Source organism: Bubalus kerabau, chromosome 8, assembly GCF_029407905.1.
Source record: "Bubalus kerabau isolate K-KA32 ecotype Philippines breed swamp buffalo chromosome 8, PCC_UOA_SB_1v2, whole genome shotgun sequence".
In the NCBI taxonomy this organism is placed as follows: Eukaryota; Metazoa; Chordata; class Mammalia; order Artiodactyla; family Bovidae; genus Bubalus; species Bubalus kerabau.
In genome coordinates this window covers 69660258-69680631 of record NC_073631.1, presented here as the reverse complement: position 1 = coordinate 69680631, position 20374 = coordinate 69660258, and the positions used below count along the sequence as shown (strand labels likewise).

Here is a 20374-nt window from a genome sequence, read left to right as displayed (position 1 = left end):
CTTTACTCTCCCAGCTCTGCACCCAGAAAGAACACAGCTCGATCAGAGCAGTGTTCCGGGGGAGCACAGGCACCTCTGGGTCCTGAGGGCGGCCTGTGTTCAATCACACCATGGGGGCACCTGCAAAAGCAATCGGAGAGATGAGACACACCCACACGCAAGTGTATGGCTTCGATTGGGGTTATTCTCCGTCCTCTTAACTTGGTGCACCTTGACCCACTCTGTGCCTCCAGTGGGTGAGAAGTGAGCTGGGAAGTTGAATCCCTGAGCCCCGAGGTCCCTGAGCTATCCAGTGTGCCACACATTTTCACATACATCACCATCTGCAGAGCACTGAGAACCCATGACCCTTGCACCCAAACTGTGTCCTTGGACTTGAGCATCAGTATCACTCTCAGGCCCCACCCCCATCCTGCTGACTAGAACCTGCTTGTTAATGTCCCCAGGAGACTGATGACATCCAGGTCTAAGGAGTATGACCAGAGACAACAGTAACCAGTAGCGAACCCTCAGATTAGTTCCCTGAGGTTATCAAGGGAAAAGGACTCAGGTGAGAGAAAGACCGTGATCACAGCATGAAAGAGCCGGCTCATGTTAATTTCATTTGACTACTGAAAGCAGCTGCACCCTAAGCTTGTGAAGTGGGTGAAAATGAGTTTAGTTGCTCAGTCGTGTCCGACTCTTTGCGACCCCATGGACTGTATCCTGCCAGGCTTCTCTGTCCATGGGATTCTGCACGCAAGAATACTGGAGAGGCTTGCCATGCCCTTCTCCAGGGAATCTTCCTGACCCAGGGATCAAACCTGAGTCTCCTGCATTGCAGGCAGATTCTTTACTGTCTGAGCCACCAGGGAGGCCACCAGGTAAAGTGGGTGGGGCTGGTTAAGTGCTGTTCTCTGCAGGTGATGCAAACACATACAGGAAACTGGCTCTGTCCACCAAGAAGTATGAGGCACAGGCACATGGGCTGGACCTAATTCCACAAGGCTAAGTCCTCCCAAATTCCTTCCCTCCCTGAGATACCAGGAGCTACCTTGTACAGAGGGAACACTCACTACCACGTGCTACTGCCTCCTGAAAATGCAGCACTTCTCTTCCCTCCTCCTGAATGTCAAGTGGGTGACTGCTGAAAGTGTAAGAAAATAATGCAAAATTTTTAAATGTCTACAAAATTTTGATCCCATGGAGTTGAGTTCTCCAACTGGTCATTTGGTTGAGGGCATTTTGAGGGTTTACTGGAAGAGGATAATGGATGGAGAGGGACAGAAGAGGCAGTGGTAAGGGAGAGTCCAGCAGAGAGACATCTAGAACTAACTGCTTCCGGGCCCCTCTGGTCTCAGACAACACAGCAGCCTCACAGCAGGCAAGCACCCTACCCTTCCAGGCCTGACAGCATTCGGGGGTTTCCTGAAAAGTCAGGGCGCACACACTGTCTTCTAGCAGACGGGAAGCCTCCTGCAGCCTCCTTGGCATGCGCTGAGATCTCCTGAGAGACTCTGCAGCCCAGAGCCTGCATAGTTCACACCTCCTCCCTAGGCCTGGTGTCGCACAGAGAGGGTGAGAGCCAGGGCTCCCATGGGCTTGAGCTTGAACTTGGCGGTAAGGCTGGGGCAGGCTCAACCATAGCGAGTCAGAGGATTGGCAATGTCCAGCAGATCTGCTGAGCCTGGGCTGCCAACGAGACCCGTTGGGACAAGGGTTCTCCCACTTCACACTGGCCCCAGGCCACACAGACAGTGCTCACTTCTGTATCCCATACAATCCCCTGAACGGAACCTCTCTTCTCCACCTCTCCAAAGTCCCAGTGAGAGTAATGTTTCATAGGCAAGCCTGTCATTTAATTTCTGGAACTCGGTGCTTTACTTACTATGCGGCTCAGGACCATCCTGAAACTGGCCCCATGGGGAGAACCATGGCACCGGGTCCTCCTGAGCAACTGTCCAGGTCTGCCTGCCTCACCACAGCAGGGCCGGGAATTAGGCTGGACTCCAAATGCGGGTCTGTGTCCCCTCTTGACCTCTGACCAGCTGTGGGGTCATTCATTTTCCTCTCTGTCTCTCAATGGGCTGAAATGATCTCTCCCTTTCAACTGCTAAAGCTATTGTGCTATTTCTCTTTCTACGTCATGAGGCTTATGAACCTATGCTTTCAAGAAGTTCATGGTAAGCACAGTTGTGGTCTTCTGCACCCAATACACAAGATAACAGCAGAGTTTAAAAAAAAAAAAGTCAAAACCCCCTGCCTGATGGAACCTCAAGCCGGTCCACACTCATTGGCATGTGGAGGTTAGTTTAACATCACTGAGAGAGTGTCTGGTGGCATTTGTAAGACAGAGGGACTATATGTTTATCCCTCCTATCCATCCATTTTAACTTTAAAAATAAGTAAGTTAATAATATGAGGTTTCTAGAATATTCTAAAGCAGCCAAAGTCCTCCAAGAATTTTTTTTCCGAAGTCTATAAGGAACCCAGCATCCTCAGCTGCTAAAAACATCAAGTACATGTTCGTCAGGTAGTTGTGCTCACCTGGTCGTGTTAACTCTTTATGACCCCATGGGCTGTAGCCTGCCAGGCTCCTCTGTCCATGGGATTTTCCAGGTAAGAATACTGGAGTGGGGTGCCATTTCCTCCTCCAGGGGATCTTTCTGACCCAAAGACTGAACCTGTGTCTCCTGCACTGGCAGCCAGATTATTTTACCATCAAATGGTTAAAGGGAGATTCTTTTTTGAGACTGAATAAATAAAATTATTGCCATAATAAACCACAATAATATACCAGAATGTGGGAATTATCTATAATTCCATCCTGATCACTTACGTCTATAGATCCAGAAAAGGGCAATGTGGAAGACTCAGTGGTTTCCAAATGTTTTGATTTCTTACCAAACATTACAGAAAATCACATTAAAAATACAAGTAGGTGAGAAGATACTCTGACATTTTCCCAAAAGTGAACCTCAGATGGTAGCTTCTTAAATGACACTTGAATGAATGTATGTTCAGAGAGATGAAATGACTTGATCAAGGCCATATATCCAGCCAGCGGCAAAGCTGAACTGCCATGTGGGCCATGACCACCCCTCCCAGCACACCCGGCAACGGTGGGGCCCAGTTCATCACTCATACTGAGGACCCCAAGAGCAGTTCATGGCTGACTCTGACACAGAACTCTAGTATGACCGGCCAGCTCACATTTCTTACTTCAAACATGGCTGTGTTCTTACCAATGATGCAGAAACTCCCAGAGTGATGGGCTTAACTTCTGCCCCAGAGTCCCTGGTGGATCTGCTCGCACAAAAACAGCAGCACAAAGGGCTCTGCTTGGATGCATCTGCTAAACTTTAAACCAATCTGATATGGGCCTGGAAGAACCAGTTTCCCTCAACTGCATGTGTCCCTCTGAATGGTTCATCCATGGGTCATCCCAGCTGGGCTGTGAATCACTTAAATCACATACATAGCTAAAGCCACATCTGGCTGAGAGCAGAACTTATCTGTGAAGGGCGTTTCCATTTAGAGGGAAAGAAAACTAGTACTTCTGGAGCCTGGGACACCCTTTGGACTGGATCCAGATACCCTGGGAGGTTTTAAAAAGTCAAAACCGTGGGGTGGGAGAGAGGAAAAAGATACTGTTGGGAGAGTTAGGAATGAAATCAAAGGCAGGGCTATTTTACACAAGGTCCTCAGCTGGGTGTCGTCCATGCAGGCTGTGGCCCTGTATTTACATAAACCACAGTGTCTATAACATTATCTCCAATAATGAAAAGGTTCCACTTGTCACTGACATTTGAACTAACCAGATGAGACAGTCTCAACTGATGCAACGTAGACTCTCAAGCCTAGTACCTGCGAGAAGAGGAAGCAAACACCACACACACGCGCACACGCATGCGCGCGTGCACACACACACACACACACACGCACATACACACACCCTGTATCCCTTGCATCTCTCCAAACACCAAACACATGCACACACACACACACACACACATCCTGTATCCCTTGCATCTCTCCAAACACCACACACATGCACACACACACACACCCTGTATCCCTTGCATCTCTCCAAACACCACACACACGTGCACACACACACACACACACACCCGTATCCCTTGCATCTCTCCAAACACCACACACGTGCACACACACACACACACACCCTGTATCCTTGCATCTCTCCAAACACCACACACGTGCACACACACACACACACACACACACACACCCTGTATCCCTTGCATCTCTCCAAACACCACACACGTGCACACACACACACCCTGTATCCCTTGCATCTCTCCAAACACCACACACGTGCACACACACACACCCTGTATCCCTTGCATCTCTCCAAACACCACACACGTGCACACACACACACACACACCCTGTATCCCTTGCATCTCTCCAGTTCCCTGCCATAAAGTGGGTCAAAGACCCTCTTTTCCTAGAACTTCCTCCCTATTTTCTGTTTTCCAGGCTGAATTACATGGCCTAATGCAATTAAAGAAATGGGTTGGGAAATAGCTTTCTAATATTTAAAATGGAAACACTTTTAATTCTTTCCTCCACTTGGTTTATCCTCCTGTATCTTGAATATTTGTGTTTTCTCAGATGTGAGAGCCTCTAAGTAGTGGAAGCCATCAGCCCTAATTCATAGTGTCCGCTGATCGCCACAGTGTAAACACACTCATTGGGACCCCTTTCAAGCTACCCATGTGACATTACTGAACACAGGGTTGGGCAGACATGACATCATCAGCTCTCACAAACTCCAACACAGCAATGGAACCTGGAAATTACACTGTCTCAAAATGTGAAGCTACCTCTCTGCTCTTTCCCTTCCCAATCCTTCATACCGATGAAGCTTTAACAGATATTGGCTCCCACGAAGCAAACGGTTAGAACTGGTGCACTAACGCCCATCAGTGTCACTGTATGGATGATCGAGGCGCCAGCTGACTCATCAGAATATATTACATGAGGGAATTTGCCCACTCAATAAAGTTTTTCTGCATCTCCCTCTATCTCTCAAACTCTGGCTTTTGTATCTGCCTCCAACTCTCAAACTTACATAATACCTGGTACAAATCAGGAGGGAGAGAAAGGAGGGAAGGAGGAAGGAAGAAGGGGACTATGAGAACAAGCTATTTTGAGAGAAGGATCTATAATTAATACAGTGAGCAAAGAGCTAAGAAGTGCTGAAGCAGACAACAACAGTATGATCATGTCCTTCGGTTTCTAACATTAATTGGGAGGATAAATAACAGTCTTCTTTGATCATAATCTTCTGCAAGGCCACTGCTCTGAAACTATTTCCTGCAAACATCTCTCTAACGTTTGTAGCATTAGCAGAAGCCGGCTAAAATTTCCCTAATTTTATTACCTAAAACCCCAGAGTAGGTAATTATGCTTCCTGCTGACACAATGCAAAATGGTGAGGATGCCCAATTACAAAGAAACACTGAAATGCTGAAGAGGAGAAAACAAAATCTATGACAGTTCTATAGTCACAGTAGGCAATGTAGTTCATTTAACCATAGATGATAAAAATGAATGTCTTCCAGGAAGCCCTTAATAGCCTTTAAGGTCTTCTCAATTAATTTAACCATGAATAATTTTCTTTTAAAATTACTTGAAATTTTCACTTTTAGATATTAGAAAGCTATTTTTCAGCGCATTTTTAGAATTGCACTGGGCTGTGTCCTGTAGCCTAGGAAACAGAATTACTTTATCTTCACGTCCTGGCACCACAAAGCTCTCTTCTAAGCACAGCTGGAGCAGGTGTCTGAGAAGTCAGGAACCAAGGGGGCTGTTGTGGTCACTCTTCAGTTCAACCCGCTCCTTCAAAAGCTCCTTTCCCGGAAAAACAATGTCTAAAGACCTTGACAGGATGTTCCAGACAGACTCTGAAAGCCTACACATATCCCTGTGGGCCAGCACAGAGTGCTCACAAAAGCCACCAGCAAGCAAGGTCAGCATCCACAAGGGAGAGGAAGGACGAGCCCCAGATCTGATCGACCGAAAAGGGGGGTGGGAGTGGGGTCACAGAACCAGGCATTCCTAACGGGGAGATCAAGTCAAGAGAAAGAAGCCAGAGTCACACAAGAGGCGTGTCCTGAGAGGCTGCCTGGAATACTGGTGAGTGGGTGAGGCTCCTGGTTAGAGGCCAGCAGAGGGCCCACACTGGGCTTGGGAGGTACTGGGGGAGTGGGGAGACGGATGGAAACTCAAACTATAGAAGGATGCACAGCTGCAAGGGGTGCCATGCTGGCTCATGCCTCTGCCTCTGCACATGCTGTTCCCTCCCACCCAGAATGTCATTCCCACTTTCAGCACCTAACAAACCCCTCCTCTCACGACACCAGTGCTCAAGAGTTCTTCCTCTGTGAAGTTTCACCTTCACTGCCTCCTTTGTGCCACCTCTTATCTTGTAAACAGTTAGTCTCTAGCACATAATAAGCATAATATTTGGTACACAGCAGGTGCCTAACAAGTGCTTATTGAGTGAATAAATGAGTGAATGAAAGACTAAGGATAGTTTATACGGGATTTAATAGGTCCTGCTAGAATTAATAGGTCCTGCTAGAAAGATCTACTTATATTGGGACAGGGAGGCCAAAGAGCCAGGAAAGGTACTTGGTTTCTCCCCTGAGTCATCTAAGACACAGTCCCTAGCTGGGCACTGCCGTCGCCTGTATTCCTGAAACAACAAGAGGAGAGTAAGTATTTTCAGCTGGGAAGGGAATGAAATCAAACAGCTACAGATTCCGTGGTAGCAGAGTCAAAAGTTTGACACCCGATACTCAAATGATGATCAGCCAATGGAACACGTGAAAAATACCAGAGATCCTACTGGAATGGGCAGTCTTCTAGAGCCCTCCAGGCTGAGGAATCAGACTTACTGGACAGACTCCTAAGCCCACCTTAAAATTCCTGACACAAAAGGTTTGGGTCAAGACATCTGTATTTTTCAAAGACTCCCCTCAAGTGATTCTGATCATTTAGAAGTCACGATGGTTGTGTCTAAGTTACCAATGGCATGATCTTGGTGTGCAGCACTGAAAGTTACTGAGAAGGGCTGCTGTCTGCCAGGTAGACCAGAGATAGTCTAAAATAATAGATAGACCTGTTATGCATTTACTTGGATTATCTCATTTAATCCTCCCAACAAGCATAAAAAAGTATGGTCTGGAATTGTGCCCATTGTATAGGACAGACACAAGCTTAGAGAGGTTAAGGGACTTACTGGCCATTAATACTAAGTGACAGAGGTAGAATTCAACTTCAGGTGGTTTATTCTAGAGGCCACAAGCCCTTTGCTGAGGTGTGTGGGCATGAAGCAACGCCCTAAAACACAATGTCTTAGAGAAGAGGCCAGTGCCCTTGAAGTGGCTGCAATGTGCCTTGTCTCTGGGCCATTTTGATCTCTAACTCACAGCAACTGGTGCTTCTGATCAATCCTGAGCTTTCCTGTTATCTCTTCTGTCTCACTGAGTTTTATTTATCTTTGCATCCCTCATATACAGCACAATGCCTGGCCCATAATACATATTAATAAATGTTTGTTGAATTTAAAACAATTTGATTCCATGACTATGATGAACACTACATGATAAAAGCCAAGAACTTCCCTTTTTCACAGCTCTTGTACTGCACTGGCCATGGTGATATTGAAAAATGTGACTATATACACAGGGAAGGGCAGGAACTCAGGGTGTGATTACTGGGTGAGCTCTCAGGGGAAGCACAGACTTGGCAGCTGTGTGACTATGTCTCGGACAAACCTGGAAGGATCTGGGGTCCCAGTGAAGTAGTGGATGCATGGCGAGCTTCCGTTCTGAGGCAGGACAGACACGGCACTGGCTGTGGTGAGGAAAGACTCAGAATCTACGCAGACTCCACTGGCTTTGTCCCGTAGGACATCAATCATAGTCTGCACAGTGATGCTTTCTGTAAAGAAAAAAGAGAGGGAGGAGGCAAGCTGCTAACCAAAATCCATTAGTTATTTCCCTTTTGAGTAACAGAACCCCTGAAATTACAGCTGGGAACAGAACAGCCCTACTTTAGGTGTGGTCACAGGACAGATCTTGACCAATGAGAGGTAAGCAGAAATGATGTGTGCAACTCGCCCATCACATCCATAAAGAGGAATGCCTGCCCTTCATTCTTTTCCCTCCTTTCCTGCTGGCTGGGAGATGCCAGTGAATGGACCACAAAACAAAGTCACATGTTGAGGTAAAGTAACCCACCCACCCTGGACTGTCTATATACATTTGGACTAGGAGAGAGAAATAAAGGTGCATTTTTTAAATTTTTAAAACCACATTATTTTGGGGTCTTTTTGCTACAGCACTTGGCAATTCCTCAACTAGTACAATATGCAACAGAATGATATTCATAAGAAAGTATACAATCTATGCAGAGCACCAAGCAAGCTCTCTGGTATAATCCTGCTGGTTAGAGTTAATATTATATCTAGGGAATGACCTCTCTACAGTGGTAAATATACACAGAGAAGTCTTTCAAATATCGAGAACCATAAGGACTATTGGCTCTGAGTTCAGATAACAGACTAACAAATCTTTCACTACACAGGATTCTGGTTCTTCATTTTCTCCCTCTGTTGGTAATTCATTAAAACAGTATTTTTTCAATCTGTATTCACAAAGATCAAATCAAAGCAACACATGGGAAAAGGTACCTTAAACTTTGCTACCACAACTCATATCCTCTTTGTAAATATCTCCATGGATAACACATTGCACCTAAAAATATTAATGACAAGTCCCCAAGTTCTTCAACTATCCAGGGTTCAAACTTCCTCCCTGTCTCATAAATGAATCTATTGATTTAAACCAGGATCTGACAGGTTGATAATGTCTCTTAAAACTCTTTGAATCACTGCCTCTCATTTTCCCCCCTTGCATTTTATTTGCTTGGCCATTTCTCCTGAGTCTCCCATACTCTGCACTTTTTAAGTTGCACTTTACAGATGGTGTTATTAATATTCTCCTCCATCCTCTGAATTTCTAGCAAACTAGTAGCTAGATCCAGAAGCTGCATCAGGTCAATGTTTGATATTTTTGGCAGGACTACTTTACAATTGGTATTATACTTTCACCAAGTTAGATTTTTTCAATTAAAAACTGTAGTTTTTTTATAAGATTCTCATTTTTAAATAGATACTTTCTTACCTTTCTACCCAGAATATATTAAGTTTATAGCAAAAGTCCTAAAGTGTTCTTCTAGATTAAGAGTCAGCCAATTTTTTTCTTTAAGAACCAGACAGGAAACAGTTTAGCCTTATGGGCCCTGTAGGACATCCCAGATGACTCAGTGGTAAAGAATCTGCCTGCCAATGCAGAAGACTCATAAGATGAGTGTTGAATCCCTTGGCCAGGAAGATCCCCTAGAAGACGAAATGGTAACCCACTCCACTGTCCTTGCCTGGAGAATCCCATGGACAGAGGAGTCTGCCAGGCTACAGTCCGTGGGGTCACAAAGAGTTGGACATGACTGAGCACAGACACACATACACACAAAGACACGGGCCCTATAATCTCTGCTGGACTTGTTGCAACTGCTCAACTCTGCCACATAGCACGGAAGCAGTCAAAAACAACAGGAAAATAAACAGGTGTGGCTGTGTTCCAGTGAAATTTTATTTACAAAACAGGCATTTGCCAACAGGTCAACTCCTATTCTAAATCACCAAAGGCTTGACTCACAAAACACATGTCTCACCAGCAAATATAAAATGTGGCCATTGTGGTTTATGCGGAAGGGTTTTCTACTCAGGCACAAAAGTAACAAGCTACCAGTCACCACATTTACTTAAAAATGGATGCTGGCTAAGTCAATATTGGGTGGGAAATAGAGGGTTCATGAAAGGAATTCAACAATTTGACTCAACAAGTGTTCACGGAACAAAGGGCCATAACAGGCATCACAAGGGGATCCTAAGGTGAATAAAAGATAGCACCCCTGATGTCAAGACTCAGCAGGCTAATGAAACAGGAAGATATACAGAGAAGATACGTCAAATGTACAAATGCTGAGGTATAAGCAAGGCTGCACTAAGTGTTTCCAAGACAGGCATAGTGACATCAGCATTTAAAGGAGAAATGGGAGCAGGAAACGTCCATGGATAAAAAAGCATCATGTAAAAATAAATGCAAGTTGTGTTCATATGACTGCACAGCAAGGACTTTAGCACAAGTCAGTTTCCGTACACAGGACAAGGTCTGTTCTCCACTTCTCCTCTTTGCTTATTCTCCCAAGGTCAAACAAGGTCTCTGAAATAGCTGCAAGACAAATGGTATGAGAGAGAGAACTGTAAGGAACACCCCAACTCACCTTCTTGCTTTTCTAAGGTGTCTCTGCCTGAACAGCAGGTTAGATGGTCATCAGCTGGAGAAAAAACTTCAGAGAAATTAAACTCGTCCTCTCCCGTCCACCAACCTTGACTCTGAGCATAACTCCTGAGTTCCGGATGCTCTGCGTCAATTTTAGTCGTGAGCGAAAGCTGATTGCAAATGCACTTGACTCCCTCTGTAAAGAGTACAAAATCCAACTATTTAGACATAGACTTATAAAGACTTTATCAAGAAATGGATGTTACAGGGCAGCTCTCCCCTGCAACTTGACTCTAACTATATGAAGGAATCAATTCCATTTCTGAAGAGAGAAACATAAGGTCCGGTCTTCTTTTAAGACCTCCTAGAAGGTTTCAGCAGCCCTGACACATTTTATCACGTTTTCAATGAGTGAGTCACTTGACCTGACAAACTAAACCCCAAGCGTTTACTACCCACGAGAAAAGTGAAAGGTTCCTTGAAAGAGGCTCTGTATTGCTAACAAGACTCATGAATGTCGCAGCTCCAGACGTTTCTCCTCACCAGGTTGCTGCTGCTGCTGCTGCTAAGTTGCTTAGTCTCGCTTAACTATCGTCCTCTGCTCAAATCTATATATGTGTTTTTTGTTTTTTTTATTTTTAAAATATGCGACTTCTTCATTCAGATTTTTTTTCAGGCCCCAACATTTAGAAAAACACAGTGACCCTGATAATGAATTATTTATTTATTTATTTAGGCCACACTGTGCGGCTTGTAGGATCTTAGTAACCTAACCAGGGATTGAACCCAGGTACCTGACAATGACAGAATGGAGTCCTAACCACTGGATGGACCATCAGGGAATCCCCAGTAATGAATTGTTTTAAAATAATGGAATGTACATGCAAATATGTGTGTATCTGGGGCCCAGAAATGAGGAGCACATTAGAGCCTGCAGATGTAGCACTGAGAGGGTCTGTAAGTCTGGGCACCATGGCCTTAGCTCTTCCTGTCCTTAAACTCCCCACCAGCCACCCCCACTCACCTGTGATCTTCTCTGCAGCCCAGTACTTCCCTACAGTCTCCAGCACCCAGGCCTCCTCACGGTCCACGATCAGATATGCACTTTGGAAGCTGTGGCAGGAGTTTGCATCTTCATAATAATTCCCACCCTGTCCATGTTCTTCCAACAAGGCGACGATGACGTCTAAGGCTTCTTTAGCTGTTGCCCCTCTCTCTAAACCAAGCCTGAAGTAAGAAGACCAGAAGCACACCTGTCATTTCACACCACCTCATTATTAGCACAGGCATCAAAGGTTGGGACCAAGCTGAGTTATGAAGAACGCTGACATGCATAACTATGTTAAATACTCAGGCTGATATACAAACAGATAAACAGCATTTGAACTCACAATACATAGCACACATTCCATTCAAAATCATGGGGGCGTTTTCTGTCTTTGGTCATGCCCTTTCCACACAGTCAGGAGCCCAGTGGCTTCTCTCTCTTGAAAGGAAGCTTGGCCATTTCTCTTTTTCTATTTTCTAACTCTGACTCCCCTGAAGCTGGCCAGCTTCGTAGAAGACCTTAACAAGACAATCTCTCTGTGGCTTGTTCTCCCTCCTGCCTCTGGGCAAAAGGAAACCTCTGCCCAGTCCAGCCCTCACCTCTATGATTCTACACCAGGTATTCGGGTTAGTAATAGCAGTGCTCTATAGCCAGCCACTGTCCTCTGTGAATGTAATTCACCCACCATCTCCTTAGGAATGGGCAGCTGGTTAGGACAAGATCAGTCCTTTTTCTACATACTTCTCCTACCTAACAGCCCACCTCCACTGGTGTGACTTACAGCTTCAGTCATTCAAAAGGACCAACTTCTTCCAAAGTGAAACAGCCATCTCCTCCCAGCCCTTCCAATGAAGAGACTCCTTAAAGAGGCCACAGAGACCGCCCTCTACATGACTTGAGCCTGCGTGCTTGCATGCTAAGTCACTTCAGTCGTGTCTGACTCTGTGCGACCCTATGGACTGTAGCCCCCCAGGCTCCTCTGTCCATGGGATTCTCCAGGCAAGAATACTGGAGTGGGGTGCCATGCCCTCCTCCAGAGGATCCACCCAATACAGGGATGGAACCCACATCTCTTATGTCTCCTGCATTGGCAGGTGGGTTCTTTACCACTAGCGCCACCTGAGAAGCCGTGTAACTTGAGCAAGTTATATCATATAGTTGAACTTCAGTTTTATGTCACCAGTAAAATAAGCACCTACATCACTGAGTACTAGGAAGATGGGTTTTATGAGATAATGAACATGAAAATACATGGCACTGGCACCCGGGACCAAGTAGGTGATCAGTAAGTTTTCAGACACAGCAGACTGTGGCAGAAAAACAAATGACTCAGAGATAAAGGGACCTCATTTCTAATTCTGCTTCTGTTATCCACCAGGAGTAACCTTTTTGAACTTTGATTGTCTTGTCTGTAAAGTGAAAAACAGTACTGTTTCCCTCTCAGGCTGATTTGAAAGAGAATGGCACGTAATGGGTGCTCAGTAAATTTCTATTTATTCGTCTCTTCATTCAAATTGTAATGTTGGTCACAGAAGCGTGGAGTCTCAGAACAGAGGCAATGGAACCCTACTAAGATGGCAGGAGAGGCCAATTCTGGGTGAGTTTTCAACTTGAGATGCAATTACTATTAAAATTCACCCAGTTTGATTCTTCCTGAAGGGACGTTGCACTGTGCTGCCAGGGAGACGAAGAGATAATGGGACTTCATGATCCGGATTTATCTTTGCAACAGGCTTATTTTCAGAGATTAATTATATACCAATTCATTTGGCATTTCTCAATTTAAGCTTATTTAGGAAGCCTTGATGACAAGGCAATGCTTTGAGAAGTTGAAGCCTTAGGGGAGTCATATAATAAAAAAATTCATTAGAAGATGGAAGTAGTGGACTCTTCTGTTGGTCCCTGTCATCGTCTCCAAAAAGGAGTAGAGGAGATAAGCACTAACCTCATCTCGAAGGTCCAGAGCGAACAAGTGTGCTGCAAGTGCCTCTCACAGCCAAGAGCTGGCCACACAGGAGGGCCCCTTCCTGCTTTTCACAGGTCCCTGGTGGCTCCTGGTCATTCTAGGCAGAATGCACCCAGGGCCTCTGCAGGGCCCCGCTTACCCGTGCAAACAAGCACTGGGAGGAGCCTGTGAATACCCAGCCAGGGACAGCAAGGTCACCTTTGGCAGCTGTGACTTCTCTTTCACAGCTTTTCTTTTAAAGATTTATTTAAAAAAAATTTTTTTTAATTTTATTTTTAAACTTTACATAATTGTATTAGTTTTGCCAAATATCAAAATGAATCCGCCACAGGTATACATGCATTCCCCATCCTGAAATTTTTTTTGAAGTGGACTATTTTTAAAGTCTTTGTTGAATTTGTTACAGTATTGCTTTTGTTTTTTGATTTTTTGGCCCCAAGGCATGTGGGATCGTAGTTCCCTAAACAGGGATGGAACCGTGGCCCCTGCACTGGAAGGCAAGTCCTAACCACTGGACCGCTAGGAAGTCCCTCTCTTGCAGTTTCTAACTTACTCTCCTACTGCTCTGCCCGTTTGCACCCCACACTGACTTTGGTGCCTTCTGCAGTGTCTGCAGGAGGGCCTCTGCACTCATCCACAGACATGATTCTGATTAAACCCCTCATGCCAGGACCATGGGGAAAAGATACCCATTTGTCCCACCTGACCATTCCCAGGTGGTCTCCCTGTCATGGGCTGAGAGTAGGACTGCTGACAAAGCTGTGGATGACAGAGGGTCGCATCTCTCCACCTGAGATCCAGAGGTGCATCTGTACCTCTGGATCCAGGCCCACAAGTCACCCACCATCAAGAGGCCTATTTTAAAGCCTTTCTCAACATTTCCCCTCCTAGATAAGGTGCATTCATGTGATGCCAAATGAGAACAGGGACTTTCTGGTCTCTACGCCTACTTTCACTTTGGCTGCTATACCTCCGTCATGGGCTTTGACTGGAGCAGGAAAAGGATTGAAATTAACTGCGCCAACAGTTAACTATCAATCAACTGTTAGAGTCTCGCTCTGACATTTACCTTCAGCATAACTCAAATCCTTCAGAAATGTGCGCCTGGTCAGGTTATTCTGGGTCTTGGAGTTAGATGCTCCCAAATTCAGATCCTTATTTTTTATGGAAAATTCTGGAGGAAATGCCTATTTGGGGCCAATGACTTTCTCACCGGTATGTCGAACTCACTGTGTCCTTTCTGGAAAGGTGAACACAGCTCACCAAGGAAGATGAGCACCCTCCGCACTCCCGGGCTGCAAGCTCCCATGTTTAGGAACACTGCTCGCTTGTCTTCTTGATCCCTATGCTTCCACGATTAGGAAAACCCCTGTGCCAATGTATCCCAATTAAGGTGAAACATGGGGCTTCCCAGGTGGCACAGTGGTGAAGAAGCCACCTAGGAACGCAGGAGACTCAAGAGATGCGGGTTCCATCCCTGGGTTGGGAAGATCCCCTGGAGTAGGAAATGGCAACCTGATCCAGTATCCTTACCTGGGAAATACCATGTACAGAGGAGCCTGGCGGGCGATAGTCCACGGGGTTGCAAAGAGTCGGACACGACTGAGCACACACATGCAAGTTATAATTAGATTTCCTGTAAACACATAATCACTGTCCTGCTGCTGCTGCTGCTAAGTCGCTTCAGTCATGTCCGACTCTGTGAGACCCCACAGACGGCAGCCCACCAGGCTCCCCTGTCCTCGGGATTCTCCAGGCAAGAACACTGGAGTGGGTTGCCATTTCCTTCTCCAATGCATGAAAGTGAAAAGTGAAAGTGAAGTCACTCAGTCACTGCCCTAGAGAAAGTCATAAAAATAAGTCAATCCCCCTCCCCTTTTAGAAATGAGCCTATACAGATGCAGATGCAAATAACCTTTCTTATTCCCCACAAATCAAGGGGTCTGCAAGGCTTCTCTTGGTTCACTGTTTTCTGGTTATCAAAAGGTTCCCAGCTTCTAGCCAGAGGAATGAAAGCAGGAAGGGGAAAAATGGATGTTAACGGCTCCACTGATTTAGAAGAAAGGTGTGTGAAACCTTTGGACTGGCCTCCATCTCCTGGTATCCAGAGCTTCCTGGCTCCTGGAGAGAAGTAACCTGCACTCTAGTACAGAGGCAGCTTCCCTGAGGGGGCAGGCACTCTACACCAGGCTCTGTGGAAGCCTCAGGCAAGTCCCTTAATCTCCCTAAGCCTCGGTTTCCTGTCTACCAAACAGAAGTAGCCGCACCGCTTCACCAGATTGTGGTGAGAGTTAAATGAAATATTCTCCGCAAAACACATTACACAATAGTGTTTTGGAAATAGTAACTCTTATTTCCACAGGTTCTTTCCTCCTATAGACACTGGTTATTGTGTGTGCTCAGTCACATCCAACTCTTTGCAACCCCTAGGACTATAGCCTGCCAGTCTCCTCTATCCAGGGGATTCCCCAGGCAATAATGGGGTGGGTTGTCATTTCCTACTCCAGAGGATCCTCCTGACCCAGAAATCGAACCTGTGTCTCCTGCACTGGCAGGCAGCTTCTTTACACTGCGCCATCTAAAAAGAGCAAAACCAACACTGGCTGAACCCCCTTTCAAATCACCAGTGAGCCCTCACACTCACCGAAAACACCAGGAAGAACTGTCTTATGTAAGAGATTCAAATCACCTTTTTACCGCACTGCTCTCTGGTGTCTATTTCCGCCCTGCTTCTGACTTAAATAAGCTGTTTCTTTGTGTGCCCTCCCATACCTGTGCTGTGTCTCTAATAATAAACTTTGTACCTGTTTTGGAAATGGCAACCCACTCCATTATTCTTGTCTGGAAAATCTGGGCAGAGGAGCCTGGTGGGGTCCATGGGGTCATAAAGAGTTGGCCATGACTGAGCATGCACGTGCTCCCGCCCCTAAGTCCCTCTGAAAACATGTGGAGCTACAGCACCCATCAGCTGGGAGGCGCTTAGACGTTGATCTAGGAGGCCTTCTGGCTCAGAGGTCACTTTTAGGATTCAGTTGGTATGGAATGGCTCCTCAGTATCTGACTGTGTGTGACTGAACTGATCATAGCTGGGTAAAGCTGAGACCCTGAACGCACAGAGAGCCACTCCAGGTGCGGATACCACAGCAGGGTCCTCTTCACACACCTGTCTTTGCATTGTAATAGCTGGTCACGGGTGGCCAGGAAAGGAGTTGAAGCTAAATGAATACAATTAAACTTACCCTGTCATCTACTCCCAACATGTGTTACTGTCCCAGACCTTGGTAACTATCACAACCTCAATTACGTGCTAAATATATCTCCTCTGTCTACATCCCTGGGCCTTGTAGACCCAGGTGAAATGCATCTCCTGAAGCATTCCTAAACAGATGCAGCCCATTATCATCTCTGAACATCCTGCAGTGTTTGCTGAGAGCCTGGGATTCTGTGCCATTTATGTGGCTAAAAATCTCCAATTGCCTTAAGACACATTTCTCCTCCTGTCATCTTAAATTGGTCTAAAATCTTGCATTGCTTAATCTTCTGTCCTCTCCCTGCAAACAGACTAAGATCTCTTTGAAGTGTCTGAGCTTCTTTATGCGCCTACAGAGTCTAACACAAAGCACACATTCAATAACTCTGGTTGTCTTACAGGTTGATGAACTTGAAAAGATACATCAGAAGCATTGAAGAAAGAAAAAAACCACTCTCTTCTGTCATCCCTTAGAAATCAACTGTTTAAATGGTGATATTTGCCAGTTCTATTAATCCCCTCCATGAAGACAATGATAACTCAAAATGCAAGGTTGTAAATGAGGCATAAAAGGGGCATTATTTTCCATTGCTAACTCTTCATTTTCAGGATTTCTCTTAAACATGGAGGTAAAACTACTGGGACAGCTGTCAAAACATAAGCTGAAAATTTGTTATTCTCTCCATTTCACTCTGTTGATCAAGAGAGAACTCATTATAAATATGAGGCTTTTTCCTCCTTTTCTCCAGCTCAGGGGACCTGCTCCTTCTGAGTTTATCATAACCAGGAAAAGGAAAGGGTGGGGAAAGCATAAAAGCAACGTGGCATCAAAAAGTGTCACAAACTGACCTGTCCCCCAGGTGAAAGAAGCTATGGGCCACAGACGTCTTTGTGTAGATGTGCAATTTCTCCCTGCAAAACCTATAAAATGTAAAAACCTCCATTCCTTTCTGTAGGATGTCCCCTTTGGGAAGCTCTGGAGGTCATCCAATTCAGGACTCACATTGAACAAATGACGGGCACGGACACTAATGGTGTTTCCACACTGAGAACCAAGACCTCCAGCTCCCAGCCCAGTCCCCCTTCAACCATGCCATGAGTCCATTGCATTTCACTATTTCAGGAAAAAAAGAAACTACTTCAGAATGTCGTTTCATTCCTGCCACTTTCTACTGTAGTCATTCTTTCCAAACTTGGCCACTGATCAGCCGCTGCACACCAGGGACACGCCCTAGCGCTGTGACACATTAGTGAACAAGCCAACGGAGGCCTCCATCTTGCCAAGCTTACACGTCCGCCTCCACAGCTCACTAACGCCTTAAACGTGAATGCATTACCCTGTGGCTGGGAGGGGAGAGAAAGAAAAGAGGACAGAGACATAGAGGGGAAAGGACGGAAGCAGTTTCTGTTCTTTCTTCCTTTTTATTTTATGTGTTATATATATATATTTTTTCTATTTACTTTTATATATTATTAGATATATTTCAAAGACCATAAAACTACCCATTTAAAAGTGTTGTTGAATAATCTTTAGTATCTTCATAAAGCTGAGCAACTATCACCATAATTTAAGTTTAAAACATTTCAGACACCCCAAAAAGAAGCCCCGTACCCATTAGGAATCCCTCTCTATGCCCTACTCCAAGCCCAGGAGACCACTTTCTGCTTCTATGAATTTGCCTATTCTGGGTATTTCATGTAACTAAATCATGTAATATGTGACCTTCTGGGTCTGGCTTCTTTCACTTCATATAATGTTTTCAAGCATAGCAGGTATCAGCACTTTATTTATTTTTTTTTTTTCTGAATAATATTCCATTGTAATCTACTCTTTTTTCCACCACCTCCAAATTTACATCAAAAGGCATAAGTCACCTTTGGAAGGACTGCATAACAAAGTATGAGGTTTGGGAGAGAGAAAGCCCATCCCCACCCCAACCTGTTTTGAGCAGTTGTCTCTTAAGAGCCACCATGCAGTACCTGACCAGATCCATCCCCAGTAAGGCTTCCGTCTCAGCAGCTGGTTCTCTGGCATTGATGGCTTCATTGGCTATGCACACTCCATGTTCATTGGCTCCCATTTCTGCCCCCCAAAGCCACGCAGGTCTGCTTATCACAATGGCATGGGTCCTGGGAACTTGGTTGATTGAAATGTAAGTGCACTAAAAAATGAAGACAGAAGAAAGGGCCATTATCTGTCAGGTACCACTTAGTTTTCACCTTGGTATTTACATTAAACCACCACATCCATTACAAACAGAGCCGAGAAATAAAAGGCCTTGGGAACATCCAGATTCAAAAGACACCGCACATCTCAAAGCAGCTCAAAGGTTTCCACAGTGAGTTTCAATCTTGCCACTCACTCAGTTTCCAGTCTCTTTAGTTCAAGCCAATCTGTGCATAATGAAGACATCTATAGTGGAGGTCTATTTTCATGTACCAGATATTGAGCTGGTCTCTGCCCCTGAATATTATGTATCTGGTCATTTCAAAAGGCATAGATGGCCACCAGCATTTCAAACAAGCATACCTATTTATTTGCAAAACTCCTTCTAGATTAGTGGTTTTCAAACTCTGTAAAAGTTATAGAGCTCTATCTGTAAAGGAAATTCTACTTAGATGCCTAACATAGAAAGCAGATAAAAAGGAAGATGCTTTGTCTGCAGAACAGAGATCCCTTAAGCTTCCTGCAATGATCCCCATCTCCTTAGAACATAGTTTGACAACCTACATGATCGCTCTAGTGGTACAAAAGAGAAAAAATGGTGATACTTGACATTTCACTAATGCATTAAGCGTACACTCTCTTATCCACTACGCTTCCCAGTCTGCCCCATTTGATCCCCACACTAAGCCCATAGGAAACAGTCCGAGAAAGGCGTTTTTTGACTCCTTTTACAACTGTGGTACACGCCACTTAGAGCTGTGTCTTACCTCCTCCGGTCCCATGCCTGTTCTTCCATTCACCTCAATACACTTTGACCAGTTCTATTGTCTTTATGTTTTGGGGTAAAAGTTTGCATGGAGGAAGGATTCTGAGGCTAAAAATACTTGGAAAGACATAGCTCGATCTAGATTAGCTCATTCCTTTCCAAGTAAAGACATAGCAGCCTGGAAAGCACTCAGAGCCTTCCCCTCCCCACACTGGGCCCCTAGGAGACTCCACTGGAGCCGCAGGAAAAGCACTAAACTAGGCTGGCCGCGGGGCCTCCTGACACTGATATTCTAGTATCCATGACACCCTCTTCCCAAGAAGGCTGCGCAACTCAGGGCTTTAAATTATACAGGGCTTTTTAGCTGTCAGGGGAGAACTCTATCAGCCGAAGCATCCATTTACACTTTAAATTGGGCATCTCAAAGCACTGATCAACTGCAGCCTTAGATCTCTTTTTTTGATTCAACACCCAGTTATATTTCTGAATGCAGCCCAGAAAGCTATTCTGCATTGATTTTTCATAATCTCTAAACCCCAGGTAAGAGCTGAAATGCACACTCACTGGTCACGTGACATCTGTATCTTCACAATCCACATTAGGTATTGCTCTGCCCTGGGATAATGTTATTTCACTTGATAACTATTTGTAAACTGAAAGCTGATTAAACTCAGAGGTTGTCAAGAGACCCTTGAGTTTTTCATGGCAAACTGATAATAAAATATACTCTTTAAGTGTTTTCCCCTATTCAGTTCCCTATGGTTATTTATTTTTTTAAAAAATGATCCTTTGACAACAAAAAACTGGCCAAAGCAC

The 20374-nt window shown here is 45.1% G+C and overlaps 1 protein-coding gene across 7 annotated transcripts in view; it reads right to left on the bottom strand.

The window, feature by feature from the left end:
- The window catches only part of SCRN1 (secernin 1), a 59196-nt gene that overhangs the window by 3557 nt on the left and 35265 nt on the right, over positions 1–20374 (bottom strand). For all 7 annotated transcript variants that reach the window (XM_055590497.1, XM_055590491.1, XM_055590493.1 and 4 more), the window contains 4 exons: positions 18606–18787; positions 11386–11588; positions 10363–10557; positions 7791–7956 (listed from right to left, as the gene is read on the bottom strand). In XM_055590497.1, the coding sequence (XP_055446472.1) occupies positions 7791–7956; positions 10363–10557; positions 11386–11588; positions 18606–18787 (746 nt within the window). The remainder of the gene's footprint in view (positions 1–7790; positions 7957–10362; positions 10558–11385; positions 11589–18605; positions 18788–20374) is intronic.